Genomic DNA, 22,370 nt, shown 5'->3' on the forward strand with positions numbered 1-22,370 from the left:
TAGGTACAGGATAAAAATTATTTGTGCAGACAAACGCCATAATTAGGCCTTGAGTAGATCCTGCTTTAGCAATAGGCCGGATGTGGTGTAAGTTCTGTCATTTTACTATTTAGCCCTGATTGTTATGTGCTTTACACTTTCGCGTGTTTCTTCCTTTTAGTGTTGGAACAAGCTGATCAATATACACAAAATTGGTACAAACTGACATTGGCGACCACCCCAGCTATTTTTATAATCTCTTAAAATCGATTATAAGAACATGGCTGCGTTCACGATCTATCGAAATGGAAACATTGTCATCACTTCATACAGTCATCGAAAATGATGTCTTTGCGTGAAGCAAGAATCCACACTCGCCAACATCGCATTCGAAAACACTACGACGTGTAATTATTTCAAAACTCAAGGTTAAAACGTTCTTCAGGCATATCTTTGTATTGTTCTACACACACGAAGTTCTTTGGACTGTTCCCCCCCCTGTTGTCCGTTTAGTTGTTGCTACGAAGTTGGGCCTGTGTAGAGAAAGAAAGTTATTCTCCATTATACTCGTCTCTTGCAAATGTAGGCGCGCGCAGAGACAAGTATTACCTTCACGTGTGTGCTTTTCAGTTCAAGCTGTTGGATCGTAGACACAATAGCGCGCTCATTGTTATTACAGCTGATGCTAATCAACATTGAATAAAACGCAGTAAGTAAATACACGTCCATTTCTTTACAGCGACCAAAAACACATCTGATAGTTTAATAATGGGTTATATAGACTTATTTACAATTATTTGTGCAGTAGTTAATAATGGTTACAGCAGCTGTTGCAGGGTTTGTTTAGGTTAGAACAGTTTATCTGTGATGTAGGTCTTAATAAATATGATTTGGTTGGTTGGTTAATTGGTTTAAAAACGCAACTATAATTCTACTGTACACAGTGTCAACACAAGGAATGTGAATTAGCTTCACAAAACAATATTATGCACGCATCAACATATTCAACAGTTTACCATCAAGTGTCGAAAGTCTTCTAAATAAAAAGGCACTGTTTAAAGTAGCATTAAAAAGATTCTTAAGTACACACTTCACATCCTGTTGTCATCTAACTTATGGGAACCATTTATTTCGTATAATATACGATAATAGTTTGGGTACATTTGATCATTCTGTAAAGTTTTACTTACTGGATGGCTGAAAATAAATACTCAACAAAGGTGAACTTGCCCTCTCGTAGTTACATACATTTTTATCACGTTCTATGGAACCACAAGTTTGTCAAATGTCGGTAGGATGTGGAATGACTCATAATGATACAATACATATTACAAATACATACAGTAGATAAATTATACTACCCATTTATATTACGTGAAGACAAGAAAACTTTAATGAACATTAAGACTTGTTTGTGAACATTATAAATTAATAAACAGAGTAAAAGAAGTGTGTTATTAAGAATCTTTTTAATCCTACTGTAAATTGTGACTTTTTAGTTTAGAGTCGATGGTAGGCAGTTGAAAATTTTTATGCCTGCACGATACACACTTTTCCAAAAACATGACGCTGATTATTATTCCTTGTGTGGACAGTGTGTGTCGTAGAATTTGGAAAATGTTCTTTGTTATCTACAATTGAGTTCATTAATGAGAATATGGAAGAGCGAGGATCTTTAATTTCTTAAATAGACTTCTACATGAATTTGTAGGTTTGACACCAGCCATTAATGTAACAGTTTTATTTTGTAAAGTGAATATCTTTTTGCTGTTAGATGAATTCCCCCCCCCCCCCCTCAAAATATAATGCTTTTTTCAGCCTATTTTATTAATTATTTTACAATACTTGATATAAAATGCTCTTGTGTTTGTGTTGCTAGTGTTCCTGCTACAGATATCTAAACTGTGTACAATGCGTAGGTAGTAATTGAATTCTGGTTTGGAACAACATTTTGATTATTCGTTGAAACCCAGAACAGATTTTATAAAAGTCAAAATTCCGAAGAAAAAGTGCCTGAGTACGATAAAGATATCAGTAGACCGTTCATTGTATTGTATATCTTCATCCGCACGTAATTAGTGGTTTTTGTGTCGTTCTGTTGGCAAGCCTCTCAATTTCAAAGTACGGTAGTATGAACTGAATGTCTCAAATTGAAATTGTCAAATGTCATACGGGCATTCTGCAGTGCAGAAGCCAAGCCCTTGCTTTTGTGTCATTAGGGAACTAGGCGACCTAATTAGAGGTTATGTTTAATGAGAGAGTCACTGCAATGTATTAAAGACCACAGCCTTTCAATTAACGTGCCCAGATGGCATTAGCGGTTTACGTATAACAAATGCCACACGATACACGCACTGTTTTTATCATCACTACCCACTAGAATGTTGCGTCATGTTTTAACCTCATAAAATCCAATGGTAACTATATGCACTCTGTTTTAACAATCGGAAACTCTGTATTTTAGTCTTGTAAATTTGTTTCTTACGATACTCAGTTTGAACAGGGATAATTTCCTTAAACAGCGTTAACCATTTGATCTTCGTAATGGTGAAGAGTTGTGTTTTCTTCGCGGTACGGACTCTCTGTTTAAATATTATGTACGTAGCGCGTGTCTCATTATAAACAGCGATTATTTCCTTAAACAGCGTTAACCAGTTGATCTTCGTAAAGGTGAAGTGTGGTGGTTTCTTCGCGGTACGGACTGAATTCTTAAATATTACTTGGTTTCGAAGGGTCTCTACACAAATACGAAAAATAAACACGTAGTAGAAACGTATTTGGTCTTATTAAATTGGAATGAATATAATGTGTGTACAGCCTAATTTAATTGTGATTGGAATGGATTCTTCAGAATCCATACATGACGACTTATAACTTAGGAATCTCAAATCTAAATTTTTACCGCACAAAAATGTCCTGTCACATGGGTGGGGGTGAGAAGTTTGGAAGGGGGTGGTTTCTCATTCATATGTGTCAGTGTCACGAAATGTGATCGTGGAGAACAGTAGACCTTTTTCTGTGAGGTGAATGACGGCCAATCGATATCTGTGAATAATCGATTTGGAAATGTCGTGTGTAATCTGTACATTTCTTCAGACGTCCAGTCTGTGAGGGGGGGGGGGAAACTGGAATGAAAAAACTCTAAAGGGGTGGGGTGGTGGTTACTCTAATTTGGGGTGGAGTAAAATAATGGTACGTGTAATTACCGCTAGGTTTTGAAGAGTTAAGATGATAGTATCACTATCTACATTCTAGTCATTGAATTATGCATATGCCCTAAATTTGAAAACCGTATTCAGGGGACTGACCCTACATGACCCCCAGTAAGGCATGATTGCCCTCTACTGACCCAACATGATAACCCATCCCTTCTTAACTTTCGAGTTACCAGGTCGCACGAACTAGCTTGGGTCACTACTTCTTTCACGTGCAGGAAACTTCTTATCTCATAATCATCTATTTTAAGCAAAATCATGTCTAAACAAGACTGGTAAAATTATGATCCATTTCCACATGCATTGGTTCCAAGTTCCGAATGATTGTAGCTGAAATAAAATGGTTACCACATCTTTCCCCAGTCAGAGTTTTAAATTTTTATTCATTTTTTACATCAACAGTAATTAGTTTTATGGAACCGCCCTCTTTAATTTGTGTACACTCGAAAAAAAATACGCGGTTTCCCGAACGCCAATGTGGTCTAGCGGTTAGAACGCTGGCCTTGTAATCCTGGGGGTCTCGGGTTCGATTCCCGGCGGTGCCCGAATTTATAACCTGTGTTGGGCAAGGCCGTGGTCTAGGCAACACGGAGTTTTCCTCCGTGGCATCCCAACAATTACTCCATTCACACACAGAAGAAGGCAATGGCAAACCACTTCTGGATCATCTGCCAAGAACGTATATGAACAGGTCCCAGTCCGAGAAAAGGATGGAAGGATCCTGTTCATATGGACCTGTCGTCACACAGAACACTAAATAAAAATAATAAAAACCTAGAACACGGCCTACTTCAGAAATTCACATTTGCTGGGGAGCAAGGCAATAGTGGAATCCGTAACTAATCGCTTCAATATTACCGTTGACTTGTGACAGTTTCTGTGTTTCGTGTGTAATGTTGATAGGCTTACAAGTTTTTTTGTGGTTAACGTAAGAACAGAAAAATTGGTTAAGCTTTGATGACCGTTAACAGATGTCGGGGTTCTCCTAACCGTCATTTCCTGGGACGAGATATCGCTGTGCCTGAAAATCCCCGTATACATCATAATTCATCCACCAGAGAAAATAAACACGTGTTTAATCGACATAAATGTGGCAGGTTAATGACCTGACCATGTATGTTCAAGTTTAATAAAAACAGATTAAGTTAGCAGCACAGGGAATTCCGTACAGTTGTGTTGATGTCGGGATCGATATTTCGAGACATCGAATACTGAAGGTGCACACTGCTCGACTGTGCCACGCTCTGTAAGGAAATATCGATTGCAATAATGTCGGGGGGCAATGACCGATGATCGATTATTCTTGCTACAACAACAAAAAAACAATTGAAGCAGGCTTAGGTCAGAATACTTAAACTAAAACCGGCCGATTCTGTGAATGTATTGTCACTAACCTTCGGTGAAAGTTTTCACGTTCAAGTACATGCCAAGACGTACACAACAATGAAATAAATTAATGTAGTTTTTTTTGTTTTATCAAATACACAAAAGTTCAATTTAATTAAAGCGTTTGAATTTGGTAAAGGCTTTATTTACGTGTACACTGCTATTGCCTTGAAAAAATGACCTCGTCCACTAACCTATATCTTACTCAAAATTATTCTTTTATCCTTTTAAGTTTTGTTTTATGCAAGTTTAATATTTCATTCTGCCGAATCTAATTCAGCGATACATATTGGATTTACAAATTACGATATTTTAACTATTTACACATAATTCTTACTGATTCTTCCATTAATTTAAGCGAAAACGTCCAAATTTCTTATCCAACAATCACCTGGTGAGCTGTATATTACATAGTTAACGTAAATACGTACATGCAGCTTCGTTTACAATAAATTGTTTGCTGTCTCATTTTCCCTGGAAGCGAATGGTTAATTCACGTATCCAACAATCGTGTTGTGCCCTAGAGCTCGTACGCGTATACAATGCTCTTTTAATAATCGCATGTTTATCATATAATTACCAGAACAATTCCTCATTTCTACACAAGAATTCGTACTTGAAGTGCATTTAAAGCATTCTTTCCAGCAATGAACAATGGTAGTTCTTTCTTTTCTCTTTAAAATTACACGTAGTTACATTTCACTGCATACTGGATACTCTCGAGAAAAATAATAATTGATTAATTAGACCCAAATGAGTCAGAATAATAATTGTGTGCATTTTATTTGTTAAACAGGTTCCTCTGTTTCATATACCTTTCAGATTTCTCCGCTTTCCCTCGAAAAGCGCATGGTGAGTGTTGGAAAATTTTCAGCCAGATTTCCAATTTGTCGAATGTAACTACGTATTTCAACACTTGCATTACAAACCTTGTTTCAAGTGTCGATATCTTGAAACTATACACAACCAAATGAAACCAAATGAATCTGTTAAGCCATCCCAGTCCTTGCCCCGAGCCAGATTAATCCAATCCACATCCTAAACTCTCTTTGCCTGAGATTCGTTTTAATATTATCATGTCATATAGGCTACTGTGTTCTGAATGGTGTCCTCAAACCATAAGGACCTTATTCTTATAATGTATAAATTTTATGTTTTCAGTGTTATTTCTAAAGATAATTTTGGAATAAATTATATTGAAGTTTAACACAAAATAAATTTAATTCCCGTCAACTTTAACGGGGCTTACGATATTGATAGTAACTGTATAATAGGGTCTACATGTTTGTGTGATAAAAAAAATTAAATTTTGAGGACCTTCAGCGGGACGTGGACCATGGGTTGGAAAATTTGGCCTTGGAAGTATAAATATAATAGCAGTGAAGACAATAACAATAACAGACTGTTAAATTTAATTTCCATACGTCGATTAACACGTGTTTTGTCGAAAGTCGTGACGTATCTTAGCAACCATAATTTCACTTTCGTGCAATAGCGGAATGAGTTTGCATCTTCGGCTACAAATATTTGCGTTGGTCTCTCAACATACTGCGTCCGTGCTATGGAAGAGGTGAAACTGGTTTTGTCGTGGCAGACAACGTAAGTAACAACATCGAGAAAGTGTTATCCGCTTCGAAGTAACAACATCGAAGTGTGATTTATTAGGATGTAACTGTTGCTTTGGATGTAAGAATTGTCTTCCCATCTATGCTTATGTCTACCACATGGTGTCTTCCTTTCATGTTTTTTTTTTGTTTTGTTTAAAATGTTGTATGAATTTATCAGCGTATCAATGTATCATACACGTCTCTGCAATGCCATGTTCAATTATTTAATTACTTCATTATTATTTGTGAAGTTCCTCGTTCTGAAAATATCTCAATTCTTCTGTAACTAACTCTCCAAAGTTCCTGCCTGATATTATCCACGTGTTGTCAAATTTTCTTAAACGTCGTTAACCAGTTGATATTTTTAACGGTGAAGTGTGGTGTTTTCTTCGCGGTACGGACTAAATGTTTTAATATTATGTACGCAGCGCGTGTCTCATTATAAACAGCGATTATTTCCTTAAACAGCGTTAACCAGTTGATCTTTGTAATGGTGAAGAGTTGTGCTTTCTTCGCGGTACGGACTGGATTCTTAAATATTATTTAGACGAGCTTCGGCTTCAAAGATAATGAACCACGTGACATCGATTAAATCAATCTTAAAATGGCGTTTCAACATATTGTGAGATTTGATTATCAGCTGAAACGACGATCACATCCCGGCTGTGGTTGGAAACTGTTATATATCTTCCTGTCTGGAATACGTGTCAGTGTTGCTCCAAAGTGGCCAAGTGGAAGTTTACACGCGAAAGGAGAATTTGTCGTCAAACACGAAAACTTAAATCAGTGCGTGGGCTGTCTGTCTGCACGGGATCAGGAAATATAACTCCCACCCAGTTTATATAAAACGCTACAAATGCTTACAGCTTTGCAGTTTTTCTTTTGTGGAATTTAATGGATTTGGCTATCGAGGGGTCATTGACCGAAACAAAAGAAATACCATTTATTAACAACGCGTATGTCGAAGGGCACACACGGACGTTGGGGTTTGACAAATGGAAGACTTAGTTCACAGTGAGCCGACGGTGGTAACAAGTTTTGAAACGGTGGACAGGGTGATTTATTATTTTTTATTTAGTGTTCTGTCTGACGACAGGTCCATATGAACAGGAGCCTTCCATCCTTTTCTCGGACTGGGACCTGTTCATATACGTTCTTGGCAGATGATCCAGAAGTGGTTTGCCATTGCCTTCTTCTGTGTGTGAATGGAGTAATTGTTGGGAAGCCCCCGGAGGAAAACTCCGTGTTGCCTAGACCACGGCCTTGCCCAACACAAGTTATAAATTCGGGCACCGCCGGGACTCGAACCCGAGACCCCAGGATTACAAGGATACAACACTAAAAAGAAAGCGGGGTCTTACAATTTGCATTGGCTTTCCAGGGGTTGAAAACCGACGTAGAAAATATTACGACAAGAATTATTCAGTTTTGGGCGAACTTCCCCACATACGAAGAAGCCAACATTTAATATTCAGTGTCTATCTTGACGCCTTAAAAATTAATGGTAACTACGTGCACCACTTTTGTTTAAAATTTATTATCTCTGCATTTTTCCCAAGGAATGTATTTGTGAGTTTCGTATGATTCTCAAAATAAACATCGATCATCAACTAACCGGTCGCTCTGTGTAATGGTGAAGTGTAGTGTTTTCTTTGCGGTACGGACTGAATTAGTATATTAACTTGGTCGAGCTCCGTGATTCGAAGGAATCGTCAGTTTATTATGAATGAATACGTAATTAATTCGGGGGACGGCAGTGGAATTAGTGAGCAGAATTACGTCATGGAAGTCAGAACTATGACTGAAGGACAATCGGGCCTTGTGATTCATACCGCAGGCATTGTTTTGAGTCATTACTGTGTTTTGTATGTAGATGGTCAGCCTTGTTATGGAAGGAGGGAGGGGTCAGGATATTTCTGTCCACGACACAAATGTTATGTGTTGTAGACTTAATTCTAGAATTCCAAATATGGAGATTCTACACGTGGGAATCTTCCGCGAGTAAAAATGCTTGTAGGAAATCTATCTTTTTTATACTATAAAAATTTGTGATTAGTCGTTGTCTTCAACCAATTTGTCGTCAAAAATGACGTCATCAACAATGTCAACTTATATTTGTTTATACTCGGCATTGTTGTGGAACACAACAATGCCGAGTAAACAAATAATGCTTCACAACAAAAACTATCAAGCCAGTCGCATGATCTCTGCTCTAGAAGCAGCACGTCGCATTCTTGAATATTGACTGACAGTTGGCTTAAAACATCAGAAAAGTGAAAGAAGAAGTTGTCGGGTATTTGAAGTACCAACTCCAACAACTCCAACAAGGTAAACTGATACTCATTCGATATATTACGATTACGAAAGTATTATAAAAACTGACTTTTGATCGATTTTAAGACGAAGATTTGCAGGGGTGGAGCTGGACGAAGAAAGTTGACTGCACAAGAACTGTTGGTCTCTGAACAGCGACGTAAAGAACTACAACATCAGACCTATTTAAGAAATAAACAAAAGCGAAAGAAGACTTACATTGATAAACGAGACCATATTAACGACACATGTAGAAAAACAGAGGAAGATTTGCAAGGGTGGGATTGGACGTAGATAGTTGAACGACCAAGAACTTTTGGCCTCTGAACAGCGATGTAAAGAACTAAAACATCAGAAGGGGGGTTATTTAAGTTCTTAAAACGCAACCAACCCCCCGAGGAGCTCCGAAAGGAGCGCCCTGCTCTAGTATTTATATTATAAAAATTTGTGATTCCTCGTCGTCAATAAATTACGTCATCAACAATGCCGAGTATAAACAAACTCGGCATTGTTGTGGAACACGACAATGCCGAGTACAACACAACAATGCCGAGTGTAACACCACAATGCCGAGTTTAGTGTCTTACTCAAGATTTTAAAACGCAACCAACCCCCCCCGAAGGGGTTCGTTGCTTTTTAAAAACTTGACCAACCCCTCCGAGGAGCTCCGAAAGGAGCGCTCTGTCCTAGTGATATAAAATATACGTTATTGTTGTCTGATTTTAACCAGAATTTTAATGTGACAACAAAGCTTAGTAGAACCCAAAAAAATCTGTTCAGCGTATAGTGAGGCAGTGTGGCGAAGTTAATCGATAAATTATTTAAAAAAATTTAGCTGTGAACGTATCTGAAAACGACGTAATTAAGGTTAAATGCCGTCTCCTAAATAGGTTATGTAACCTGTCGCGTTGAGTCGAAGGATTTTCTCATGTTTTATCTGTTCCTGTAATTACACTGCCAGACGAGCCATGCAACAAGAGAAATCCTCGTACACTGTTTAAAAATTTGTCAGAAAATCATCCATACGAAACCTTGTACCAGTATCTTTTATCTGTTATATCTCATTTAACCCTTTGAAGCCGAAGATCGTCTGAATATTATTTATGAATTCAGTCCGTACCGCGAAGAAAACACTACACCTCACCATTACGAAAATCAGCTGATTAACCCTTTGAAGCCGAAGCTCGTCTTCATAATATTTACGAATCCAGACCGTACCGCGAAGAAAACACTTCACTTAACCATTAGAAGTCTAATCAGGCGGTACCACATAAGATTTAACAAAAGAACATCCCGGTCAAAGCCTTAATGATCATCTTCGCCCTACTTTTATGCAACCCGAAGGTCTATTACCGTGTTCGCGAGAGCCCTCTGCCAGCGCCATCTTCACACCTTCCAGCCGTCTTCCCCTCAGATCTATTTTAACCCTTTGTGGTCCCTTTTAAATACCACTATGGCTCTCTGCTGGTCTATTTAAATTCAACTACTATTATGAAATGGTTTGATTTTCTTTTATAACTTGTATTATAGCTTGATAAGAAGACGGAAAAATATGCATATGTCAGTGGTGGAATGTTCTCTGTGTCTAAAAATAATTTAAAAAAAATAGAATTTCCTAGCAGGATATTTGTTTTATAACTTTATCAGAAATAAAATATTTACATTCTAAGTAAATATGACAGCTACACACACGATGGTATTCTTTCGCTATGTGATGTGTGGACAAAACACTGGGTGTGAATTTTCTGGCGTCCTTGGACACATCCCTCCTGCCTCCTTTCACTATCATTTTTTTTTGTAGTGTTCTGTCTGACGACAGGTCCATATGAACAGGATCCTTCCATCCTTTTCTCGGACTGGGACCTGTTCATATACGTTCTTGGCAGATGATCCAGAAGTGGTTTGCCATTGCCTTCTTCTGTGTGTGAATGGAGTAATTGTTGGGATGCCACGGAGGAAAACTCCGTGATGCCTAGACCACGGCCTTGCCCAACACAAGTTATAAATCTGAGCACCACCGGGAATTGAACCCGGGACCCCATCACTATCATAAGGTACACAAAGTCTTACCAGGAAGACTAGGATAGAAAAAATACAAAGAAGAAGGCTTAAATGATATGCTGACAGTTGTTTACAAGCCTCAGTTTGACTCCAGATCACGTAAAAAAATTCGTCAAATACGTGGCGGACTCAGTCCTCCCTCTTTGGCGTAGATTTTCCAAATGGTGTCTTCACTTCAGATTTTCCAAGCGGAAATTTCAACGTGTTTATCTACCCCATGCATGCTACATACCCTACCGATATCCTTCTAGAATTTATCTTCCTAATGTTTGTACAGTTTTATCCTGTCTCATTTTACGTCATCACTCTTAGGTACCGTTATTTTCCTCAGTACCCTTTTCTCAAACACCCTCAATCTGTGTCCTTCCTTCAATGCGAGGTACCAAGTTTTATTGGATTTCGTTGTCTCAGGATGTGGTTTCGTTAAAATCTTTTTTAATCACGTGATGACGTGTTTAGATTCGTTGAATAACTTTGAATTTCCTACGGAAGTCGGAATTTTCCAGTTAGTGTGGGAGGTCTTTGATTTGGTACTTACCCAGAACATTGGCTGTGTGGATTTCATGGTTTTACCCAGTCACCATAACCACGTGTCTCATTATTCCCCCCCCCCCAACTTCATTTTGAACACGTGACCTGCAGTTGAAATATGGCCGTCACACAGATTAAGGATTAGATAAAACGTGTAGTTATTAATCTGTGACGGTGGTTTAACTACGTAGACCTTTTTATTTGAGGTTATGTTTTTAGTTGTAGAGGTTAGCAGTGTGTCTTACGGGAATGCCACACCGCTTTCACTGGTAAAATTGAACGCAACTGTCTCTTTCCGACTGCCAGCAAGAACTGTAGCGGAAAAGGAAGTAGGTTTTATTCTTTTTGTAGAGCGATACTTACTTAACTCGTATAGAAAAAAAAACTCCTATCGCTTGACGGTGGGTTTACCTTCATCAGTGAACGCGCTGAAATGTAACAGATGAATTAGAACTTTCTTATCGACTCGCAGGAAGACTGGTCAGTTTATTAAATATTTTCTCGGCAATTTGTTAAAATTATACTAATTAATGCAAAACGGCTAACGTATTAATCCTTAAAAGCCCAGTGGTTTCATCTTCTTAAGTCTGTTGTTTGTGTGCATCGTATGATTCTCGCTGTGAACAGCGATTACGTCCTTAAACAGCGTTAACTAGTTAATCTTAGTAATGGTGAAGTGTAGTGTTTTCTTCGCGGTACGGACTAAATGTTTAAATATTATGTTCGCAGTGCGTGTCTCATTATAAACAGCGATCATTTCCTTAAACAGCGTTAACCAGTCGATCTTTGTAATGGTGAAGAGTGGTGTTTTCTTCGCAGTACGGACTAGATGTTTAAATATTATGTACGTAGCTCGTGTCTCATTATAAACAGCGATTATTTCCTTAAACAGCGTTAACCATCTCTGTAATGGTGAAGAGATGTGTTTTCTTCGCGGTGCGGACTAGATGTTTAAATATTATGTACGTAGCTCGTGTCTCATTATAAACAGCGATTATTTCCTTAAACAGCGTTAACCATCTCTGTAATGGTGAAGAGATGTGTTTTCTTCGCGGTGCGGACTAGATGTTTAAATATTATGTACGTAGCTCGTGTCTCATTATAAACAGCGATTATTTCCTTAAACAGCGTTAACCATCTCTGTAATGGTGAAGAGATGTGTTTTCTTCGCGGTACGGGCTGGATTCTTATATATCGCTTGGAGTTAATGAATATCTTACGAATTTTTCGATGCATTATTTTTATTGACTATTTACTCGAAATTAAATATTTAAATTAGACTAACTATTTTTCATTATGCAGAGTGATACAGCGTAACAAAAGAGAAGGTTTGTTGCAAGACGCACGTGGACAAAAATAAATATGAAACGTATCTGCTCTACCATCACCCAGCTGTAAAGTAGGTCCTCATTTACCGAGGTCACGCGTACCACACAATGACGTCATCATGGTAGTTAAAATGGGGGCTCTATACGTTATAAATGAGAGCGACACAGACGTATCTAATTTCCTTTCCTCCTCTGTTTCGTGGTATTTCGTACTGATGATGTAATGGCTGCTGGTGGCATAAGGAGGACATGTCTGCCTATGGTATGAGGTGCGCGTGACGTCATCTAGACCGCTGGACGCTGCTTGGGAGAGGAGTGGAGACTTGCGTTGTACCTGTTGAATTCCAGTTGTGGAATCGGTGGTGTTGGAGGAAAGTTGTGAAAGCAAGAGTGAAGAACGAAGTAACTTGAGTCGCCAGTTTCATAACCAGCGAAAGCCAGGATTACTTATAGTTGTATTTTACGTAAGTTACAACTTCGTCTTTTTTTGTGTGTGTTCTGACGACGATTGGCTGTAAGCTTGAAACAGCCATCTTCATACTCGTTGGTTTGAAAACTAGAAATCTTACTCGGCCAACGCATTTTTATATTTTATTCGTGTAGGATAAACTGACGCTATAAAATGTATTTAGTGAATCCTCTTGAGAATGTGACACGATTAAAAAAGAAATTGTGAACAAATCAAGTTACATTTACGAAGAAATTAAGTGTAGGTTATGTTCGGTGCAGAATGTTTTACGTTCCCATGTCCAATATAAATATGTAAATATTACAATATAAAAACTATAATTGTCCATATGGGCGTGAAATACGTGTCTTTTATCCCGAGGGACTGTTTTGGGGGGGGGGGATATTTTGATCCAAGAGCGAGGAAGTCACGTGATAAAGAAGACGCCATTGCTCGTACATTTCGCCAGAGATTGTTAGGGCTATTACGTCATGGATGGGTGTGGCGTGTAGCACACATGGGTTGATGAGAAAAAACAAACAAATAAGGGGTGGATAACGACGTTTCAGAAGTGCTTGCTGCCTCCATCATCAGGGTGGATTTTTTCCGGCTTAGGATGGAGTCCAGTGTGACTTTTTTAAACGGAGATTATTGTGAATTCAAAGATGATGACGTCACTTAGGGTGTTTTCGAAACTAATTTGAATTTGTTTGTTTCTCATTAGAAGACATAGTGTCTGCAGTAATACAGACGTGTATGGTCAGTCATCATTTAAGGGACAACTGAGAACACTAATAATGTTTAATTATGGAGTGCGTGTTCTTACAAATGTACAAATCCGCAGGCGAAGTTTCGGTTTTGTAAATTTTAATCTTTACATGTTTTAGACAGAAGACGTCGTTAAAAATGAAACGATTTTCTCAAACTATAGGTAAAACCTGTTTCACGTCTGGCTGATGAGCTTTTAAAGAACGGTGGTTGCAGTATGTAATTAACATCACTTTGTCCACGGAGTGTATTTAAGGCTTCGTACGAGAAGTTGGTACTAGTAACGGTGACGCGTTGTGTTTACTTTGCGGTAAGGACCGAAATGTTAAATATTTATTTAGTCGAGCTTCGGGCTTCGGAGTGTTTAAGTGAAACTCGGAGACGTGTGAATATAAACTAGTTAATGAGCTTCGTACTTTTCCTGCTACTTACATTCCTTCTCTGACAACGAAACTTTTAAGTCAGGCAGTGCTGCATAACTTTCACTCTCGTTTTACGTTAACTGTGTCATGGTGACCTAGATGCATGGCTCCGAGGTGAAGTACATTGGTTCATTACGTACATTCGTTCAACCTTGTGGGGTTATAAAGATACATCACAGGATCATAGAGCAGGGGTAAGTTAGGCAATATGTTGGCTAGACTACTGGCTGGACGATCAGGGTTCGATTCCCGGCGGTGCCCGAATTTATAACTTGTGTTGGGCAAGGCCGTGGTCTAGGCAACACGGAGTTTTCCTCCGAGGCATCCCAACAATTACTCCATTCACACACAGAAGAAGGCAATGGCAAACCACTTCTGGATCATCTGCCAAGAACGTATATGAACAGGTCCCAGTCCGAGAAAAGGATGGAAGGATCCTGTTCATATGGACCTGTCGTCAGACAGAACACTAAATAAATAAAAATAAATAACTATATCTTGTGCTAATCCAGACTTGTGTCCTTTTGGTAAAATTAGAAGGTTACGCACTCAGAAGCAGAGAAAGGAGAGGGGGTAAGGAGAGAAGTTGCGTAACTTGTCTAAATAATATTTAAGAATTTAGTCCGTACCTCAAAGAAAACACCACACTTCGCCCGTTACAAATATCAAGTGGTTAATGCTGTTAAGAAGTTTAAGTTCCCCGTTTAGGCCGGATGTTTTCTCTTCGTTACCAAGTTCCGACTCAGCCTCAAATTAGACCGTCGTTGTGGGCTCTTTCCGTGAGGTAAAGGGGCCAAAGTCTGAAACTAAAAACTCGGTGACGTCATGACATGAAGAATGATGATATGAGAAATTACAAAATAAAACCAACATACGTAATTGTTATGGTTTTAGTGATGGACAACATCCGGTATGATATTCATATAATGGATCGACCATTGTCGTAGGGGCACCTTTACCTTCTGGAAGTGGTGAAAGAATTGGTCGCTGTCTCTTTACAGATCTGAGTAGGCGAGCAACATGGGTTATGGACAGGAGATGGACGGCTGTGGTCAGTGTATGAAGTACAGCATGTTCATAGCGAACTTCATCATATTTGTAAGTATGGCGTTGTTACATTCGTACATCACACGATCTCCGTTGTATCTGCATCGCAGCTTTGAACCCATTGCACAATAATGGCACTTATCTGCACTTTTTAAATTCATTTTGGTACTTGTGGGTTATCGGGACACATCGCTTTAAAAATAGGTTAGGTTAGGTTAGGTTAATGTGTGTGGATAAATTACATATACTTGAAAGTTATATTTTATTTCAATAAATGACAACTAACCTAACCTAAACTAACCTAACCTAACCTAACCTAACCTTAACTAACCTAAACTAACCTAACCTAACCTAAACTCACCTAACCTAACCTTAACTAACCTAAACTAACCTAAACTAAACTAACCTAACCTAAACTAACCTAACCTAAACTTACCTAACCTAACCTTAACTAACCTAAACTAACCTAACCTAAACTCACCTAACCTAACCTAAACTCACCTAACCTAACCTTAACTAACCTAACCTAAACTAAACTAACCTAACCTAACCTAAACTCACAACCTAACCTAAACTCACCTAACCTAAACTAACCTAACCTAACCTAAACTCACAACCTAACCTAAACTCACCTAACCTAACCTAAACTCACAACCTAACCTAAACTCACAACCTAACCTAATCTATTTTTAAAGCGATGTGTCCCGATAACTCACAAGTACCTTCATTTGTTTTAATTTATCATTCTGACTCTTAATTTATTTCTTAATGCAGTGATCCCTTGCTGTTTATTAATTCAAATATTTGTGGTTTTCCATTTTTGTCAGTTTTGCCATGAGTCAACAACAACATTACCTGCTGGTTTTATTACAATTCGTCAATCATACGTAACATGTACATTCGACAGATGCCTTTTCGACCTTAAGTATCCCAAACTAATGCCAGCATCTGTCTTAGTAGTAGTATATAATTAATATTATATTTGCATTTGTCGTACCCTCTTGTTAATAAAATATTTTTATAACTTTGAAATGTAGCGTCGTCCCTTGCTTAGACTTATCCTATCTTACAGTAATATTTTATGAATATTTCTCTTTCTTGTGGTCACATGTAACACCCTCGTCATTGGGGTTGATTATCGTAGTATTTTATTTTACATATTCAAGAGTTATTTGTGTACGCAGAAAGTGTTGGTCACTGACGGTGGATTACGTGTGTCATTCTTTTTAATTTATTTTATTGTAATATTCTGTCATATTTCTTTCCTTCCTACTTGTATTCATTCTTTACGCACGAATTTCGGTTTTTTTAAAAATATTTTTTTAACTTTTAATATTAATATCTCGTGAAACGTATCTGATAATCTTGTATGCTTATTCGTTTAATGTTATGGTTAAACATAAAATAAAATGCTCTGGAATCAACTGAGTAGACGCAATCTTACGCTACGTTTCATCTACGAAATTTTGTCATTTTCTTTCAGTGGGTGAGGTTTCCGTGGGTGCGAACCTCGATTGGAGCAGTGTGTCCACAAGCATTGGTTCGGTAGTGGTACAGTTGTTTGAAACGAGTGGCTTTGCATGTTTGCTTGAATATATGTTGCGTGGCTTTCTTTACAGATTTGAGTGTTTGTAAGTTTTGTGAACACCAAGTCCCATATTGCCATTATAATTATTCTCGTAATAATATTGATAATTACTATCTCGATGATGGTAATTACGACAAAAACTCTATGGAGCAGAGTCTGTTGTGAGAATCTAATAGATCGTTACGTATAGTCGGCGCAGTAGTTTTTGGCCGGTGGAGAAGCTGGCGGGCGGGCCTAGTCTGTGTACCTGAGGTGGCACGGTCAGCGTGTTTCTTTTGTTTGGGCGTTCAGTCCGATAGGCTCCTCGGTGCAGTCAGTGACTCGCTCCTAGCCTTCCCCTTGAAAATTCCAAGCTAGCGGAGCTGGCGGACGGGCCTACTCTGTGTACCTGAGGTGGCACGGTCAGCGTGTTTCTTTTGTTTGGGCGTTCAGTCCGAGACTCGCTCCTAGCCTTCCCATTGAAAAATTCCACCGGCCAAAAACTACTACGCCGACTATAGTAAATAAATTCCTTCAATCATGGCGGTTAACACAACAACTACAAACATTTTGACGCTTTTGTCTTTCACAGGTTGGCGGTATCTCAGTGCTAGGTATTGGCATCTGGACTCTGGTGGACAAATCTTTCATGAATGAGCTGTTGGGTACTAACTTGTTCCTCGGTGCCGTGTACATCCTTATCGCGACAGGCGCCATCATCTCCCTCATCGCATTTTTTGGCTGTCTGGGAGCCCTCAAGGAGATAAAATGCATGCTTCTGACGGTAAGAAAGTTTCTTCTATGACGAGTGTCGTAAATTTTTCAGTTTCGTACGTAATCGTATACCTTGCAGGTGACGGCGTAACGTACTTTCCGCTGCGAGAACCTCGGATCCCTCTCTCCCCCCCTCCCCCTATCCCCCCTCTCTCTCAGAGCTCCCGTCGTGTCCAAAATTTGAATTGGGGGTTCTACAAAAAATGCTGGAATATAAATGCCATCGTTAGCTTTGGTTTGTTAGTCGTGATGACAGAGCTCGTAATTTGTTACGTGCGGACTGAAGAAGGGTGTAATGAAGTTGAGGAATTGTAACGTTGAAGAGACTTTGAGCTCGTCTTGATGAATCCTCCAATCATTAAGTGAGAACTGTACTATATATATATATATATATATATATATATATATATATATATTTATTTATTTATTTCAAAATATCGTCACGCGGTATATTTTTTTTTTTTTGTGGTTTGTTACAGTATTTCATGATCGTGTTTCTGATCTTTGTGACTATGCTGGTAGGTGGTATTCTTGGTTATGTATTTCGCGAAAAGGTGCACACCACAATGGAACAGGAGATGCAGAGTACCCTGAGGACGTATTCAGCAAACAGATCTGTGAAACGAGCTTGGGACGACACGCAGGAGAAGGTACGTGTATCGGTCGATTATCCAAATATTTGTGTAAATAGTAATTTTATTACTTGCGGTGAATTTTATGGGATGGAATTAATTCAGTCTTTTGAAGATCTGTTATAATTATAAGAGGCGTATTTTTATTTTATTTTTTTATTTTCAGTATTAACGTAATTAAATTCGATGTTTGGTCGATTATTTCAAATGATTTTAACGCTTTAAATGTGACGAGGGGAAATTTACGTCTGGTGCGATGAAAGGTTGATTCGAGCAGCCGGGATTCAATCTGAAATTGTTACGTCTCGTTAGATAAGCTGCTTCTAGTGCAGTCGAGAGTTGGGTCAGAGACGAAACTTGGCTGTTAGTAAATTTTATTATAATACGCAGCTGATATTTTGAAATTTCTGCGCTAGAATGCGCCTAAATTTAGGCGAATTTTAATTTAGGTCCGGCATAAATTCAAATATTTATAGGTAGAGTGCTTTCACAAAGTCTCTGGGGCTGAGACGCGGAGAACGTCGATGAACTCTCGATAAAGATTGTTACGCGGATTTCCAGGGTCTTTGTGAAAGTACGACACAACAGTCCTGCCCCCCCCCCCCCCAAAAGGAAGCTCTTGGGGGCACAGCGTCGTTGAAACTGTCTCTCGATATTTTTATTTACAGCTCAAATGTTGTGGGGTCACCTCCCCTGTGGACTGGAAAGATAGGGTTCCGGAAAGTTGCTGTAGGATTCACCCAGAAAGTTCAGTAAGTTGAATCCAGAATACGGAAATACTCTTTGAACTGTACCCATGAAGAAAATTTTAATTAATTATGGCCCCCAAATTATGTTTATCAACAAAAAAGAAGACGTCGTTGGGAATGTGAATTGTATTTCCGAGTTGCGAGAGAAATTTTGTTATTGAATAACTGAGATGTGATAAGCGAATATTTCAATTTTTTTTTTTTTTTTTTTTTTTTTTTTTTACAATTTACGTCATTCCAGAGTGTAAAATTTATTTTCTTTCAGTCTTTTGGGAAGTGCTTTTTGTTGCCTGGAAACATCTACACCTCGGGTTGTTTGAACATAACCGAGAAATTTGTCAAAGAACACGCCGCCATCATCGGAGGGGCTGGAATTGGCGTGGCCTGCTTGATGGTAACTATTAGGTTTAAGATGCAAAATAAAGTTTTCTCGCCTGTATTTTTTTAAATGCGTTCCGTCACCTTTCGCACAGTCTGCAGTTTTATTCGCAGAGAGCATAAAAATAACTCTTTAATTCTTCGCGTGTCCGGTTGCAAAAATTTTGTATTTGAAATTAATCGATGAAATTCTTATGTTCCTTTTAATTTTCCAGCTGTTAGGAATGATATTTTCTTGCGCGCTCTTCAAGATGATAGAATAAAGCCCTCTGGGTGGGGGTGGACCTGCGTCGTTCAACCACGTAATCATCCTTAACGAACGACGAAACTCGAATTATAAACCAAGAACAGAAGAAATCCTGTTTCAGTGATATGTTGCAGAATTTTTGGTGTCTCGAGATCGTACTATTATTTACAGAGTTTCGTACTTTACGATTCAACTTTAAACGTTAGAAAATAAAATATATTTATGCAGGTATACTTTGAACATTTTGAGGGTCATCGTGAGAGAGAATTTTGCTGGAGTTATATTTTGAAAAATACATTTCACTGTCGGGACTTTTAATTATATAAAGACTTGTTTCAGTGGACAGATGATGATGATAATTTTGATTGTTAGGTTAGGTTTTGTACATTTAATATTAAGTAGAAAGGTATTACAATTCATTGTCGTTTGAATGCATGCGTAAACTGTGACGTTCTAATTAGTAAGTTAAGTGCCTAATATTAGATTCCATTTCCTACGTCGATTGCAAATAATTAAAAAATTATGGATATTAACTTGTTATTTAGAAATGAAAATAATATTATTGATTTTAAAGAAATTGTGTTTGAAAATATACGTACGGACTGATTCTTTACTTATGATAAGAGTTTCTCTTACGCGGGGTCTATACCGAAGAAGTTGAGATTACGTAAAATTACGTATTAGGTTACGCGTAAGGCTTTTGTGGTTTATTGATCTCTTCTGATGTAAAAATTGATCTCACGGAAGCGAGTATGAAGATGGATGTCTTCTGGGCGATTGTGCCTTGAAGTCTCGTTAAAGTTTACCAATGTTTCAGAGGTCCTTTCTGTCTCCATTGCCCTGATGATGGAGGCAACAAGGACGAATACATGATTTGTAAATAAATAAAAATATATCTGATATTAGGCACGTTTCCATTGTACATTTTATAGCTATAGAAATTTAGTTATAGAATTTTTAGAAGTATAGTTTTAGTACGCACATTTTAGGTTAGGATTGTGTTAAGTAGTACAGTGTCTTCTCGATGCGTGTCGCCACCTGACTATAGGCCAGCGTCAGCGTACCTGAGTGTTACTGGATCCCCGATACAAGTTTAGAATTGTTGTGTAAGGAAATAAAAGAAACAATTTATGTTGGAACTAACACCAAGATCATAAATACAGCTGAAAATTCTATATTCTGAGACACTGCACGTTCTCTTCACGTCATTTGAAAAGGTAAGCATTGACGTACGTTCCCGTTTAAGTATTTTCTAAAACTACGAGTTCTCGTTCAGATATTTTAACATGTGGGGTATTATTCTGTACGCGTCCTCCTCTAAGTGAAAATTATATGGAGTAAAATTATGCTGTAACCCGGACCACCAAGTTTAATTTAATTAAGCGCGCGTCATTTTTAAATTGGTGTCTCGTCCGGAAGTGACCTACCGGATCTGAATTCATTAATATCGTAAATGCTTGGAATTGAGACTTAGTAAAGTTAGGTTAGGTTAGAATTGTAATTCACTACTACAAGCGAGTTAGTAAAACTTAATGTCCGTAGATAATGATATCCCGTACTTAACGCACCGTTTACATTTTTTTTTAAATATTCTGAAACTGGTAGCGCTCGACGTGAGTCATTTTTTTTTTCGGGATTAACAGTTACCGGAATGAAGTAGGTTTTTCATTGGCTGGTAGTTTAGAAGTGACGTAAACTTTAAACTGTGGTAACAAACCATACTTTAAATGTGTAGTCAAGTATAGATGTCTATACTTATTGGATGTAATTTTTCTGTGTTTGATTTCGTAATAAATTAATTGTTACGTACATATACTTACCAACCTTCCACACAAATATTTCCCTCGCTTTGTTATCAGATTGAGAGGCATTGTACATTTTCATAAATAATTTGTGCTTTCAACTCGTACCTTAAGAAAGGGTAAACTGTGTTTTTGATGTCTCTGAGCTTGAGAATGACATAAGGTAAGACGCTGGCAACCCGGTGTCGAAAATGCCACTCGACCAAACGCCCACGCGAGATTCGAAATTGATTTCGGTTCAGCACGAATTTTTTTTATTCAGTTTGCTCTCACTTGTCTGTGGTTGTGTGGATAAGTTTACTATATACTTTATAAATATCCACGTAATAATTAGTTTCGAGTAGCGAACATGAAAATATAGTTCTTAGATTAAATTACAAGCCAAAATAATAATACCTTTCACGATATATAAATAAATAAAAGTTGCAAACTTTCATCAGTCGTAAATAATATATTCTTATACAGTAAATGTTTATAATTAATATTTCCCATCTGTTGCTATTAAAATCTATGTGTCTCACTACCTAATCTGCCCCCTTCACCTTTACACAGATAAAAAGAAATTATCTCCGGATATAGGTGGTCGTGTTTTTGACTGGTGTAAAGTTAATGTTTGTACACGTGGAAAAAATGTAAAGTGCCATGAAAATGTGGAATGAGCTAAGGAAAAAACTGATTTTTCAGCTCATCTCAGTCTAAATCAAAAATTTGTGCAGGAAAAGATTAAAAAAATGTATAATTACGGGACTACGTGTTGCTTTCTCTCAGCCTCCAGGGGTGTTAATGAATGTGAATATTACTACTTCCATTAACGTAATCTTTCCCCTTTCCATGTCAATTTAACTTATATTTTTATGTAATTTTCTTTATCTATGTAATAATGTAAGAATGCAGTGAATGTATACGAGTGTTAATTAAAATGTAATGTTTACAACCAGAAACATTTTGGGATTTTTATTCCTATCCATTCTTCGCCCACGTATATCTGTTCTTATGACATGATTCTACCCCGAACGTCGAGGTGGCTGTCACCCCAACACTGATAAGTAAGAATGAGTGTCTGGATGTTGTTTGGCACAACGCTGGCAACTTCACGTCGGCTGTCACGAAGTAGTA

General features: G+C 38.0%; 1 protein-coding gene across 4 annotated transcripts; it reads left to right on the forward strand.

Moving 5' to 3' along the window:
* The first annotated feature begins 484 nt into the window (after window positions 1-484).
* Tsp74F (Tetraspanin 74F) lies at window positions 485-22,195 on the forward strand. Of its 4 annotated transcripts, none has more exons than XM_087359190.1 (7): window positions 485-688; window positions 14,953-15,156; window positions 17,265-17,456; window positions 17,926-18,096; window positions 18,747-18,830; window positions 19,093-19,221; window positions 19,421-22,195. In XM_087359190.1, exons 2-7 carry the CDS (start codon window positions 15,079-15,081, stop codon window positions 19,466-19,468), a joined length of 702 nt encoding a protein of 233 aa, XP_087215316.1. In that variant the 5' UTR covers window positions 485-688; window positions 14,953-15,078; the 3' UTR covers window positions 19,469-22,195. The 4 variants fall into 4 exon arrangements, with proteins under 4 accessions (XP_087215316.1, XP_087215314.1, XP_087215317.1 ...); XM_087359188.1 differs by having other exon boundaries at window positions 15,060-15,156; XM_087359191.1 differs by lacking the exon at window positions 485-688 and adding an exon at window positions 8,381-8,515 and having other exon boundaries at window positions 15,060-15,156.
* Window positions 22,196-22,370: the final 175 nt, after the last annotated feature.

This window comes from Zootermopsis nevadensis, unplaced genomic scaffold (assembly GCF_977971745.1).
Source record: "Zootermopsis nevadensis isolate Lab colony 2312 unplaced genomic scaffold, Znev_1.0 Znev_ptg000031l, whole genome shotgun sequence".
Taxonomy (NCBI): Eukaryota; Metazoa; Arthropoda; class Insecta; order Blattodea; family Termopsidae; genus Zootermopsis; species Zootermopsis nevadensis.